Here is a 15,537-nt window from a genome sequence, read left to right on the forward strand (position 1 = left end):
TAAACATATACAAACATATATATACACAAATATCATTAAATGAGTAATTGTTTTGAAAAGATAATTCAAACTTGGAACAGCATATTTATCTTTCAGAGGTTAGATTTGTGCCTTTCTATAGTAAAGCTTTATAGGGAACCTGGGAAATTTTCTTTCTGGTACCAGCTTTTACAATGAACCAAAGTGACTGACAGAGGTTACAAGCTAATGTGGGCTCTTGACAGAGCAGATGACAAAGGCAGAGGTTGCTGTTTTGAAATTTGAAGCCTGTGATGGAATACACTTCAGCTTCTGGCCTTTTACAATGCTAAAATGCAACTGTTCCACATGATCCAGTATGGTAGGGTATTTTCCTCAAAAAAGTTCTGGCCCTCTACCCAGGGTCAGAAGGGTATGCTTAAATGACCACTTTCTCTGTAATTAGATTCATGCAAACAATTTTATTTCTCTACTATAATTATACTTTTAAGACCAGAAATGAACTCAAGCCTTGAAGACTACTGATTCTGTATACCTGACTGAGGCTGAATAACTGCCAGTCACCATGTGCTCATTGATTAGTTTTCACAGTTTCTCTTGGATTAACTAAGATTGGAGTAGAGATTTGAGTACCAGCATTGACCATTCTCTGCCTGATGGAAAATGCACTGTAACCATTTGCATCCCACTCCTTCTTCCATAACAGTCTGTACTATAAAACTAGGAGCCAAAATAAGCCCTTCCTTCTTTAAGTTTGGAAGGTCAGACATTTTGTCAAAGCAATGAGCTAAATAACTAACATAATCACTCTGCAGGTTCCAACTCATGCTCACTCCATGGTAAGCAGATGTGTTTATTTCTTCCTGTGATCAGATTGCTCCAGTGTAGATCAGCAGAATAGGACTGGAGAACTTCAATGGGGAAGATACCATAGCAGCTTTATAATGTGTTGTGATATGTGTCCTAAATCAGCACACTTTGATAAATCGCCCCTTCCAAGATTTGTGCAGAGAGTTTATTACCTTTACAAGAATTCTCTTCAGTTCATTAGTTTGCCAGCTTTGACATTTTCAATACTAGATCAGTTTCTCAAGGCAAAAGGGAAACAAGTCAATAGCAGTTCCCCTGGTCAAGAAGAAAATGGCAGCAAGAACAACTAAAGGACAGCAACATTGTGAGAGCTTAGGAACAACTCCTGTCATGAAATGTGACATAGCTCCAGACTTTCTAGGTCTGATAACCTACCATCACACTAATCCAGGAAGTAACTATTATTATCCCTGCATCACACATCAGGAAACCAAGAAACATAGAGGTTCTATTGGTTACTTTCTTTGTTGATGTGATCAACCAGTTTAAGAAAGATAGGGTTAACTTGAATTTATATGTTGAAGATACAGTCTATCATGGCAGGGTAGTTATAGATGAAGCAGCTGGTCTCATTGCACCACTGTGAGGAAGCAGAGGGAGATGGATGCTGGTGCTCAGCAATCTTTCTTCATTTTACTCAGTCCAAGGTCCCAACCGTGGAACTATGCTGCCCACAATCAGGGTGATGCTTCCCACTGCAATTAATTCAGTCTATAAACTCCCCTGAAGTCATATACTAAAGTTTGTCTCCTTAGGCAATTCTATATACTGTCAAGTTTTTAATCAATATTACTCACTACACAAGTCATTTTATTGGTGACTAATCTAGTGAAATGGACTTCAAATATTTAACCCAGAGCTATTTAATTCCAAACCCATTTGCTTTTCTCCTGACCATCATATATCACTGTAGGAATAAAGATATTTATAGGTAGTCCTTGAGACCAAAGTTCCTGGCTGCAGAGCATGACACTGCCGTAGGGTGATTTAATATAGAATATAATGGGTTTCAGGTTCCTATCACACACATGCACACACACACACACACACACACACACCTATGAACCCATTCAAACATACAATGCACACACATTCATACACATTCACACCTTTCTGTGCACATGCATACATGTATCCACACACATTTTTAACAACAATAAAAGGCAGTATGTGATGCCAATAATGTAACTTTAGTAAGAGAGTAAATCCGTAAATAAGTCTCAGGTCTTCTATGTGCAACTTCATAAGTATAGCATGCTGAGAAAGTGAGAAATTTTACCTGGAATCTTCAAACATTAGAATAGATTTCATGATTTTAGTACTAGCCTGCCAAATACCCACTGTTAGAAACTATCAGCAACAGATTTGCTACAGAATGTAGAAGCTTAAATAGAACCAAATGTGATTATCTGGGTTTAACATTTTCTTTGTTTGAGACAAAGTCTAAGAAAGACCAGACAGGCCATGAAGACTCTCTGCAGCTGAGGGCGACCTTGAATTTCTGATATAATTGGTCCCTTTTCTTGCATGTTGTCATTACTGACTTATACCTTCATACACCATTTAGAAATTTCTGAAAGTGAAATCCAGCGTTTCTTGGATGCTATGTGAACACTCCCAGTTTCTTTTCAGTGTGTGTGTCTGTGTGTGTCTCTGTGTGTAGATTTGCATGTGTGTTGTTTATACATGTAAGTGAGAAGGTCAGAGTTATGTATCATATGACAATTGAAATATATCTCTAGTTCACAGGTTCAACTGTTTTACAATGCTTTAATGATTAGAGACTAATTACTGCCTACTTTGTACTTCCACTAGTAACTAATAATCAGTTAGAGGTAAGAAATTGTTTCTTTCATTCTGACACAAACCAAACACAGCGAAGCTGAGGTTTAACCATGTAAAAGGCAGAAGTCATGTTCCCCCCTCTGAAACATATAGCTCTGAATAGTAATTAAGACTCTAATAGTACTCTCTTGGGACAAGATGGATGGAGACCCATCTCACATCATCAAGATCAAGATCACAATTACTGCTGTGATAATTTTGCTGAGCTTCTAGTACAAGTCAAGAAACATGTACATGACCATCTAAGTTCACAGAACAGGTCATTTATTTGTGTCACATTAGCCAGCAGGGAGTGATGATAGAAAACCAGGGCTGATCCCAAAATATGACTTACAGGAAATTTGTTCCATAATTAAAGCTCTATTCTATCTGGTGAATTCACCTCACCAGTTCTGAAGAGTAAGGCAATGAAGGAGAAGCTCTCAGCTAGAAAAGTGTATGTATGAACCACTGCAATATACCTAAATTAACATTGATGTTATTCCCTAACAATTGAAATTAAGCAGGATTGATTAGAAAACTGAAATCTCTGCATTAAAATGTTAGGTTTGTCACCTGCTACTGGGGTGACATTAGGTGAGTCTCTAACCTAGGTGACCCAGTTCCTCTTTTCTCCTCTATTTCCCTCTCCCAACTCTTCCCTCCCTATTCATCTCTCTGTTTGTCTTTGTGTGCACAAGTGTGTGGTTTCTGCACATGTGTGCTGATACACACACACACACACACACACACACATATATATATATATATATATATATATATATATATATATATATATACACACACACACATGTATAGATGCATTGCCTGTGGATGAATATGAGAAATGCAAAGGTCTATGGCAAAAGTCTTCTTTAATCATTCTATACCATATTTTTAAACATTAATTTTATTTCTAATTATTTGTTTGTCTCTCTCTGTATGTCTAATATCTGTTGGCTTTGGAGATTAGAAGAGGCATCAGACTCCATGAATATAGTTATAAACAATTGTAACCTGGGAACTAAACTCAGATCTGCTGAAAGACAAGCAAGTGATGTTAACTACCAAGCGATTTATAATATGTTTTATGCAAGGTCGCCCATTGAAACTTCAGCCAACACCTCAGGATTCACCTGTCCCTGACTCAAGAAAAAAAATGTGGTTTAAAGATGTCTTCTGCCATGTGCTCATTTTACTTGGTTCTGGGTATCTGAATTTATTCATCAAGTTTGCATTGCATGCACATTATCCACAGAGTCATCTGTCAACATCCAACCCCTTGTTCACAGACTAAATGATGATAGTGTTTATTCCCCTGTGTTGTGGTGAGAAAAAAATTATGAATCACCTTAAGAAAGGAGCTTGCACCTACTTCAAAGCAATATATTATCAGATAATGATGATAATGGAAAATGTAGTTTATTATTATCTTAGTATTCTAAAAACATTCCATTTATATTAGAGTTATTACTTGGTTATAATGAAAGAAAATCTAGGGAGAAAGAAGCCTACAAAAAACACTAAATATTTTGAAAAATACTATTGTCCTCAACCTTACCTCAATCTGTTGACGTTCCCCTGAAAGAACTCATTTTTAAATTAAACAGAACACATGGCACCAAAGAAATGTTTCAATCATTATGAGTATATAATATTTTTGCAGAGGACTGCAGTTTGTTTGCTAGCATCTTTGTGAGGCAGCCTACAACTCTTGCTTCATAGATGATGCCTATACACTAATGTGTACATATCAGCAAGTTTGCACATAATTAGAAACAAATCTAATTTTATAAATTCCCATTATAAGAGAATTGCGTATTTGTGCTTGCTCTCCATGTCCTACCACATTATTTGAGTCGTAGACATGATACACAATTTTAGTTTGAAGATATCTGACTTGAATTTTTTATCAATAGCCATGTTACCTACATTCTGATCAGCACAGAAAACATCTTTTACTACCATAGCTAGGCACAAGTATGTGAGAATAATTCAAACATGGAAAGGCTTCCCCTATTTGGAATTGAGTAGTAGCTGTTGCTCCAATCAGAGGACAGTCTGTATTTGGAAAGAACAAGCCATTTATACCTATGCTATAGCATCTATTTCTGCTACATGAAGCAAAATTAAGCTATTTATTGAGTTTCTCCATGGAAACAGATCAAGTACATTTCTTTTAAAATAGTAACAACAACAGTACCATATTACCCACTATTTAGTCTTTTTTGATCAAACATAAGGTGTATCTGAAAAGTTGAAGGCATAGAAATTTTGTGTCTCAGATTTTTATTTTTGTTTAATGGTGTAATTGTATCAATGAGTCTAAAGTATTTCATGGCTAGGAGAAACAACATAATTATTATGTAGATACAGCATAGAAACAGAGTATTGTATTTCTGGTCAGGAGGGGTTTGTGACTTAGAAGTTGTTTTATTTTTGTTTTTTGTTTTTAATTCCTTGAGGCAAGTTCTCATGTATCCAAGCTGCCTTTAAATTCTCCAAGTAATTAAAGATAACCTTTAAATTCTAATTGTCCCTTTTCTACAACTCATATCTTGGGATGTGCCACTACAGTTATTTCATGCAACCCAGCTGTCACATCAGACAAGCACGGACCAATGACCTATATCACAGCCCAGGATGTGTTATTTCCTGAAATAACAAGCGTAAACACAAATTGAAATTAACTTTTAAACACCTATGTATATCTAGACTGAAATATTTTAAGTAATACGGTGTGTTGGCTCGTTTTTATATGAACCTGACACAACTTAGAGTCATGTAGGGGGAGGAAGTCTCAACTGAGAAAATGCCTTCAGAAGAACAGGATTTAGGCAAGATTTTAAACCATTTTCTTTATTAGTTATTGATTCTAGGGTATTCCATCCACTACTGGCAGTTCACTTTTATTCATGGCCCGTGGTTCTGAGTTTTTTAAGGAAGTAGGCAGAAAAGGTCACGAGGAACAAAGTTATAAGCAACATTCATTCACGGCTTCTGCATCAGGTCTGGTCCCAAAATTTCTAAGTTGTTTTGATGTCCGAAAAATTTTCTATGATGAACAATTATATGTAAATATAACCTATATGCTCCACCCCTCAAGCAGCTTTTGCTCACAATAGTTCATGACATCAATAGAAACCCAGATTAAGACAGAAATGACCAGGGTTATATGGTATTGCTTTGACATATGACCATGATATGGGGAAGGATTGTGGAAAAGCTTTGGAATTTTGAATGAGAAAGAACACCAAGTGGCCAAAGCTTAGTGAGCTTTTATGTGGAAACTTAGAAGAGAGACTGTTTGGAGATATGTAAATGAGAGAAACCTGGCTTGCAAAATTCCAAAGAGAAATTTGAGAGGCACTTAAAGAGTCTATGAGGGCCATTACATGTTTTAGATTTAAAAATCTAATGGTAATCAAGTGGGGCTGAAGAATTCTCTGAGATTAACAAGATATGGATACCACTAAAGTAAATCCTCTGCATTGCAGGGACAACTGTTCTGGTAAGCTGGAGCTGAGAAATTAGTGGGGATTAAATAAAAATAAATATTATCAAAATAAAGTCTTCTGGATATTGTTTCCTAAGGATCAGCACATAGACGCTGTGTTCCAGACGAAGCCAAGGTTGTACCTCATGCTAGAAGCCAAATTTGGTAGCATAAAATTTGTCTAGAGGCACTTGCAGAGAAGAATTAAGTGTGGCAGTTCCTGGAGAGGTCTAGCCAGCAACTGACCAATCCAAAGGCGGATGCTTGGAGTCAACCATCAGACTGAACTCAGGGAACCTGGTGGGGGAGCTGGCAGAAGGACTGGAGGATCGGTGAGGGATTGCAACCCCATTGGAAGAACAACATAGGCTGGCCTGACTATCCGGTTCTTCCAGAGACTAGACCACCAACCAAGGAGTGTACCTAAAGGGATCTTTGTCTCCAGATACATGTGTAGCAGAGGATGGCCTTGCCCTACAGCAATTAGAGAGGATTGATGCCCTACAGCAATTAGAGAGGATTAATGTCCCCCAATTAGGGGGATGCTGGAAAGGTGGGGCAAGAGAGTGTGGATGAGTAGTGGAGCACTCTGATACAGGTTAAAAAGGAGGGGGAGGGCAGATGTGGGATGGAGGGGTGGAGGGGTAACTACCAGGAAGTGGGATATCATGGGTTGGGGGGTTGGTGGAGGGGTTAACTGGGAAGTGGGATATCACTTGAGATGTAAAAGAATGGAATAATTAATAAAATTTTTAAAAACTGTTCATCTAGATTGTACTTGTTTTGAAGGCATTAAGATCATTTAATCCGTCTGAGGCTTGGCATAGGAAGGCAGGGGTAGCATCCATAAAGAGGGTTCAAAGAGGTTATTGTTTAAATTGCAGCCCAGTTACAGTAGAAGACCTCAGGGTTTTAAAAGTGCCTAAAATAAGAAATATCTTCTATGACTGCAGCAGCCATGGAATGCAGTGCTGCCGGGAGACAAGCTGGAGAGAGTTGGAGAGAGTGGAGCCAGAGAAATGATCCAGACCCTTTGGAGGAGATCAAAAGATCATAAGTGGATCCCAGACCTTGGACACTCAGTTATTTAGTGTTGGGCTTGTTTGTGAATTGAGCCAATTTTGATTATGCCCTAGTTATTTCCTCTTGGAATAAAAAAGTAGTTAACTTATTTTTGATTTTACAGGAGCCCCCAGTTAAGAGACTAAAATCTTAAAATCTTTGGAATTTTAGAGATGTTTTGAATATTTCAAAGAAATGTTGAACTTTTAAGTGCTTAAATTTATAACACTGCAGAATACCTTAAGTATATAAAATGTTTTATGTTGTGGTATTGATATTAATGTGTCACCTTAGAAATGAATAAAAATGGATAGGTTATAATTTATCAGTGTTGTGTTTATATGAAGTTTACATAGAATCAGTTGTGGTAACTAGTATTTATTTCAAATTGACCTAAGGTAGAGTCACTTGAGAAGAGGGAAACTCAATTGAGAAAATGCCTCCATAATGCTGTAGACAAGCCTGTAGGGCATTTTCTTGCCTACTGATTGATATGGGAGGATCCAGCTCATTATTGTTAGTGCCACTCCTGGGCTGGTGGTTTTAGGTTCTATCGAAAAGCACACTGAGCATGTCATGAGTAAGAAGGCAGTGAACATCACTCTTCCATGGCCACTTGCTTCAGCTCCTGCCTCCAAGTTTCTGTGCTGTTTGAATTCCTGCCTTGGCTTCTCTTATAGACTGTTTTTCATCCTCTTCCTTCTTCATGTTGCCTTTGATCATGGTGCCTTTTCACAGCAATAGAAAAGTAACTAGTACACGTGGGAAGCTATAAACTTGCTCTAAAATAAATGCATACCCCTATCTAAAAGAAAACAAGGCTTACTGAGGCTGGAAAGGTGCCTCAGGTTTAACAGCTCTTGCTATACAAATGTAAGTATAGGACTTATGGATCTCCAGAACTCACATAAATGCTGGGTAAACACATAGCAAACTCCTATTTAATTTGAGGTTCAGAAGGTAGAGATAAGATTCCTTGAGAAGTCTGGCTAGCTAGAATCGCAATAACATAGTTGAGCTTTGGATTCAACAGAGAAGCTTTGCCTCAATGAATAAGATGGAGAGTAATCAAGAAAGACTTCAGTTGTCAAATTCCAATCTCTACAAATATACCTGCACACACACACACACACACACACACACACACACACACACTATGTAAGAAAAGAAAAACATAGATTACAAGTCTTTCAAAAATAATTTTCTCAGTTGGATTATTGATAAAGACAAGTATATCCTTGGGCTGATTACCCACAATTCCTTGTTCTTCCTGAAGCTGAAACCTATTTTTCTGTCTTGTTTTTGAGTCAAGATTAATTATTCCTGCTGACAGTTCCAAGCTGCCTGAAAAGAGCATCTTACTTTCCTTTTCAGTAATAGTCGTTCCTGTTTTAAATATATGGAGTTGCTTGAGTTCTTTTCTAACGCTCTGAAGAGACACCATAGCAAAGCAGCCTATAAAATAAATTATTTAATTTGGTGATTTGCTTGCAGCTTCTGAGCGTGAATCCATGACAACTGTAGTGAAAAAGTTACGGCAGGCAGGTAGGCATGGTACTGGAGCAGTAGCTAAGAGCTGTAATGTTGATAAAACAACCACCAATCAAAGAGAGAGAGAGAGAGAGAGAGAGAGAGAGAGAGAGAGAGAGAGAGAATGAAAACTGGGAATAGTGTGGACCTTAAGTCTGACCCAACTGGCATACCTCCTCCAACAAACAAGTCCACTAACTGTTAATCAAGACATTTCTAACATATGAACCTTTACTCATTCAATCCACTACAATAATTAACACCAAAGCTAGCTTTTCTCCTCCATATCTATAGCTTGTCAATTATCATGATGTGGCATTCAGTGGCTTCTTACCATCCAGGTGCTGTTATAAGTTGTAGTTGCCAGTTGAAAAATTGACGTTGGGATATTCACATCATAAATTTTCCAAGAAGTTTTTTGTTTGTTTGTTTTTGTGTTTTTAAAAAAGAAATATTTTTTTCTTTGATGAGAGAAAATGAACTGGTAGTGTTTAAGTGTTGGGTTTCTGGTTTCCTCACTATTATTACAATTCTGTCTAAGACTGAATGAACACAAAAAGGGTAGTGGAGTTATGTGGAGACAGAAACAACCAGGCAGACCTAGAAAGTCAAATGATGATGGCACTTGTGTTTCTAAATTCAGCAGAATTCAGAAAGTTGGTTTCATGTAGGACCATGAAAGGACAGCATGGTTTCTGGTCGAGAATGAGCTAGAAATCACTGGAGACCCCAGGTGATCCTGAGAGACCCCAGATGAGACCCAGGTGATCCTAAGGGAAGGGATGCATTTCACCATGCTTCCAGACTCCGGGCTCCTGATATAGGTTCCTGCCATGAGGCTGAAGACCTTCATAGAGTGGGGTCCTTGAGTCATGTAGGACAAAGCCTCTACTAGGCCCTCCACAGGTAGGGGGCATGACTACAGGCCACAGAGCCTCAAGACAGATCTCCATATTACTGAGATACCTAAAGGCCAAAGAGCATAGCCAATTAAAGATTCCTTCCCAGATCCTCCTCCCTGAAGAAGGTATTTAACCTCAGGGCCTGCCCTGAAAATACCAGGGTATAGTTTCATCCATTTTCCACCATGACAATAAATATCTTAAGATCATAGCCTATTTCCCTTCTTTGGGACCTGCCATGGGAAACTGCGAAGAAGGTTTTCAACTATGGAGCAGCCATCTAATCTCCCGCTGATGACCTCTCAGCCATGGAGGCCCACCCAAGCAAGCAAGTCAAGACAGCCATGACTCAGCCAACTGAGTCACAGCAACCAAGAATGCCATCCCCGTGAGACCAAGCCAGAGCTCATCTTTTCCCCTCTCCTTTTCAGCTGTGGACCAATCTAGTCTGTACGTACCCACAGTCAGATTTTTTGCAGCCTCCCAGTGGCGCCTGAGAGCCCAAGGGCCTGAGAACCAGCCAATTCCCTGGCGGGCCGCTTTTGGCTCAGAGACCCACAACCCAAAAGCTCTGCACCCCCCTCCCACGCAGTACCTCAGACTGTGTTTCCTACCCCCAGAGCTGAGTCTCACAGCTTCAGATAGCCTGTTGTCTGCCCGGCACCAGCGTGGAGTGAATACAGTCAAATTTTCCTGCTTCTGCTGTGGCCCTAGTCCCTTGAGGGGTGGGGTGAGCCAGACGAGGGACCCACAATTCAACCCAAAAATGGACCCATGAACACGCTACAACCCAACAGCTTCACACTTAGATCTTCCCTTATCATTGTGTTGACCTGGATGTGACATCCTTTAGACACTGTCAGATAGGGAGTAGCACTCTCTCCACAATGTACCAGAGAGACACATTTATGAAAAATAAAACCATGCCTCTTTAGAAGTTCTATTTACTATGGCCTTGCTAGATACATTTCATACTCAGTTCTCTTTAATATTTTATATAATTTTTAATACTCAATAACTCAGCTTGGTAGATGGCTGAGTAGATAAAACAGTCACTATGCAAGCATAATCCTTAGAATACACAAAAAGCTAGATGTAGGTGGAAACATGCACCTGGAATCCCAGTGTTCTTTCTTTGAGACAGAAAAGTGAAAGAGAAAGATGTTTGGAAGGTTTCCAGCCAGCTAGCATGCTGTAGTCAGTGCTGAACAAGAGACCCTTCACCTAAGGAGGTAGAAAGCCAGGTCCACATCCAGGATTGTCTCCTCACCTTCACACAGATCTCTGGCAAAGCATGTATGCAGTAGTATTCACAGAAATAAGAGACATATATAAGAACATAGATATGCATACCACCATCTACTTTGCAATTTTGTTTCCCAGATTTACATTGAGTATATCAGATATGAATCGTAAGAAAAAGCCAACTGACTATACAGTGAAAATGAAATTAACATCTTTCAAAATGAGTACTTCAAGGAATATACTTTTTATTAATGTGTGAACCTCCTCTGTCATGCATCTGTGAGATGCATGGAACAATCAATATTCTCATGTTTACAGTGCAGCTGGGAAGTATGCCACAGACTTAAAATATAAACAGAACTCCTTTAATTAAACAATCCTGTTCTTTAATGGATACCCTTAGAACCTGTGTCAGCTTACCAGAGCCAATGGATTTGAAGGTTTTCACTCATTGTTCTTTGATGTCCAGGTTTCCTATGGGAAGGAGTTTAACTCATTTCTATGTGGCTTTTTAGGGACAAGTAGATGTGGAAAAATATCTAAGCAAATTCTTAGCCCATTTAGTCCTTAGAAATAATGTCTCTGATGTGTTTAAGCTTTGAGCTACCAAATCACCAAACAGAAGAAATACTAGCTGAAAAAAGAAATGACCATCAGTATGCTGAGAATGCTTAATGACAATACAGAATTTGATACTTATGGTTATTTTCCATCTTATATTAACATGTTTCCATATTTTAAAAAGTCCTTTTTTCCCTAAATTTGTACATCATGGAGAAATCACATACTAGTATTGGAAAACAATGTTAATAACCCTTTACTTCTGAATTCCAGGGAAAATAGACTAGGACAGCCTTGATATGGGAGTAGAATAAGAAATAAGAGTACTGGTATAGGATGTGAAAGAATCATTAGTCGATATGTTGAAAAATCTGATAGTTAATGGATAACGATGAATACTGAATGTGACTAGACCCAAAGATACACATGAACTAGTGGGTAAAGACTCCAGAAGCTAAAAATGTCAAGCAGCAAACTTAAAAAAAATCTATAACCAGACACAAAATTTCACAACATCAACATACACCCACCCACCAAGCTTCTTATCCTTAAGAACATATAATCAAAGCAGCTGTGTGTTCTGGGCATGTGATATCTTGCAGTTTTCAAAAGTAGAATCAACTGTGGAGATATCAAGTAAAAAGAGACAACAGAGAGGGGGTGTGCTCATGGGCACTTCCTCATTTCAAAGGATGGCAGTGACTGAGATGCACATCTGTGATTTATTTCAACATGATCCCTGCTCTTATAAACAGTTTCCAGCTCCAGTGATAACAGCATGGATGCAGGCCTTGGAGAACTGTGCACTGGAAGCAGTCATGAACCAGTGCTCCTGCCACTACAGCCATTCTAAATGCACTTGTGCTTTCTCTCCCTCTCTCCCTCATCTCTATCTCTCTCTGTTACCTCTCCCACTCCCTGTCCCTACTTCGTTACCTCTCTCTGTCTCACTCCATCTGAACTATAATACCCTTTGGCTATTTTCTGAAGATCAAAATGATCTTCTGAGAGGAAAGATGAGATAAATATCTTCCTTTAGGTAAAATTTTATAATTCAGAGACTTTAAGGCAGAAAAATAATATATCAAAATGGGTTGGCTCAGAAAGGAGAAAAATCACATTTTATACAAAGCAGAAATATCTAAGATATGGAGAAAAGGAAGTAAAAATTCACTAGGGCCACATTAGTGAACCAGAACAAACAGCTTCAGAAATAGCATTTTTATGATTATGAGTATTAATATTATTATTAGGTATGGGGTAGAATGAGAAATTAAGCAAACCATGAAGTCATTTATATTAATTTATTCATCTGTCTGTCACTTGGAAAACTTAAACTGACATTTTCTAGACTTATTGTACACTCACATTATGTACTAAAAATTCTATATTATTTATAAATCTAGAAGACTAGAGAAACAGTTGGTCTTTTCTTGTCCTACCAAAGCTATAACACTGTTTGCACAACTCATTCCCTACAACAAATTTTCAGACTATTTACTCTCTCTTACAAATCTACATTTGGTACACGAGGCAGGGCAGATTCTACAGTCTTGTCAATGATTAGTAGGTAACCAAAGCACCCCAAGTATGCTACAAAGACCCACAGATTTTCTTAGAAGTTATTCCAAAAGCTGATATTAAGACTCAGAATTAAGTGCATTCCTGGTTAAGATATCCAAAATGGTCAATGTTTTCTAAACTGTACTGTGACCAACAGAACCAGAGATTATGAGTCTAAAAAAAATAGGGAGTCAGAAGTCCAAATATACAAATAATTTCAAAATTTTTAAAAGACCTACAATTTGCTAAGTTCTAAAACATAGGTACCCGGATACTACAGATAATAAAAAACTGTAGATCAGGTAGATGCTGATCATCTTCAGAAGGCTGCTCGAAGATTTGCTTTTACATCTCCATATAAAGCCAGAGGTAGTAATTCAGGTATTATTACACCATGATGTGCAAAGCACAGAACAAGAGATACTATCTCAAACAAGGTAGAACAACAAATATCCAAAGATGTTGCTCTCCAAAAGCATACAATAGTGTCTACTTGTCCAAGGTCAAACATGCAAATGTGTACTCACACAAAACATTATACACATGTACAGATGAGCATTAAGTAAAATAAAACTCAACTATGTTCTACACAAGATCGGAAGGAGGCTTTAAAAATTAAAAAAAAAATAAAAGAAAAAAATGAGAAAGGTAGTATAAATTATGACCAATGTAAAGGCCTATTATCTTCTTTAGTTGTATCCAAAATATATTTAAGAGCTACTAAGCATTGTTAAAGATCAGATATCTTTTAATATATCCATTTCTTCAGGAAATTATCAAAAGTTCGGTGTTGCACAGGCAATACATATTCTCAAACAGAAAATGAAAATTCACAAAGCCTCTGTGAAAGTAAGAAGATTCACACTTTTAATGGAGTTTCCAATTCTACAGCTCAGCTTACTGTTTTATTCCCTTAGGTTAAAACTAAGAAGATTTAAGCAAAAATCTGACTATTTTAAAAAAATCATAATTATAAAACAAATTAAAATGTTATTTTGCTTTATTATTTGATAACCTTTCTCCCTGGATTACTTACAATTTACCAACAAAATACTTACTGCAAATAAGTAACCATTGATCATGGACTAACCAATGAATAAAGCAGATGTGAATGACATTTTGCATCATTGCCATTTGTATGTTTTAGTATATCTTGTTTCAAAGTCTATATCAGGACTATCAGGACTATATCTAAGGTGCTCTTTGGTAATCACCCCTGGCTTCAGAAGAGATCAAAGTCTTCAGATGTGAATCACTGAACACACAAGCAGAGATGACAAATTCATTAAGTTTAACAACATCCAGTGAAAGTATAGAATAGAAAAACAGACCTGTGACTTTGCCTAGGACAAGTGACCTCAGTGTCCGGAACTCAACTTCCAGGGAGAAGTTATAGCTGAAGAGTTGCTGGTCCATCTGTAGGAAAATAAAGCCATAGCCCAGGATTTGAGAAGGCATAAAGCAATCCCATCTGTAAACCACTTACAGTCTCACACAGGTCAGGCTCCGGCCTGGAATTCACTCTCAAGAGAGATTCAAAATGACCTAGCAGTTGTGCAACGATCCACATAAAATACCCTTTCTTTCTTTCTTTCTTTTTTTTCTTTCTTTCTTTCTTTCTTTCTTTCTTTCTTTCTTTCTTTCTTTCTTTCTTTCTTTCTTGTAAAATAGGGTCTTTCAAGGGCTTCCATTTCCTTAGAAACTTGACAGGGCTATTGTCTTGTTTTTATCTCCCCACTGGGAATTTTTCACAGGATTCTTCTCTGAAGATAAGTAAGCAGAGAATCCCTTGGATGCCTGCTCTGGGACATTAAATGGGACCCAACTGTGCTGCCCATTCACATTGCTTCCTCCCCTCTTGCTCTTACAGCCATCTCCATTTCATTTTCCCCACATCCCTGACCTGCCCTCAGGAGTGGGCTGTAGGACTTCTACTCATGAAGCATAGTTTAAAAGATTTTGGAGGAGAGACTGCACACATTGCTGTCATTGACTGGGATGGCTGATCACCTCCCACTGGAAGGCTGAACAGAAGTCACAGCTGCATTTTTCGGGCCTTCTTTTCTAGGGTTCTTTTGATAATCATGCCTGGTTTCATATACTGCTGATTCTGGTTTGCTACCCTCATCTTTCTCCTTCCTGGGCTGCACAACTCATCTAACTCCACTTTTCTCAGTCTAGCCAGATCCAGCAGATTCTTCCAATCTCTATCATTTGAGAAAGAGTGTGCATCTGTGTATATTATTTAAACACCAGAAGACAAACCCTTGTGTCATTTCTGAGGTGCTTTCCACTTTTTGCCTGAGGCAGGGTCTTTCTTTGGCCTAGAACTTGACCAAATAGGCTAGGCTACCTGGCCAACAGGATCCCAGTTAACAGCATGTCTCTACCTTCTCTCACACCATCATAGATATTACAAGTGTGTGGTTATCATCTCGCCTACATTGTTATAGGGATTACTAGGATTTGAGCTCAGGTTCAAATCCTCATGCTGGCAAGGGAAAT

The 15,537-nt window shown here is 38.2% G+C and overlaps 1 protein-coding gene across 3 annotated transcripts in view; it reads right to left on the bottom strand.

Moving 5' to 3' along the window:
* Window positions 1-15,537, bottom strand: part of LOC114626443 (contactin-associated protein like 5-1) — an 867,232-nt gene that overhangs the window by 37,930 nt on the left and 813,765 nt on the right. For all 3 annotated transcript variants that reach the window (XM_028773852.1, XM_028773850.1, XM_028773851.1), the window contains one exon: window positions 14,364-14,448. In XM_028773852.1, coding sequence (XP_028629685.1) covers window positions 14,364-14,448 — 85 coding nt within the window. The remainder of the gene's footprint in view (window positions 1-14,363; window positions 14,449-15,537) is intronic.

This window comes from Grammomys surdaster, unplaced genomic scaffold (assembly GCF_004785775.1).
Source record: "Grammomys surdaster isolate TR1022 unplaced genomic scaffold, NIH_TR_1.0 235, whole genome shotgun sequence".
In the NCBI taxonomy this organism is placed as follows: Eukaryota; Metazoa; Chordata; class Mammalia; order Rodentia; family Muridae; genus Grammomys; species Grammomys surdaster.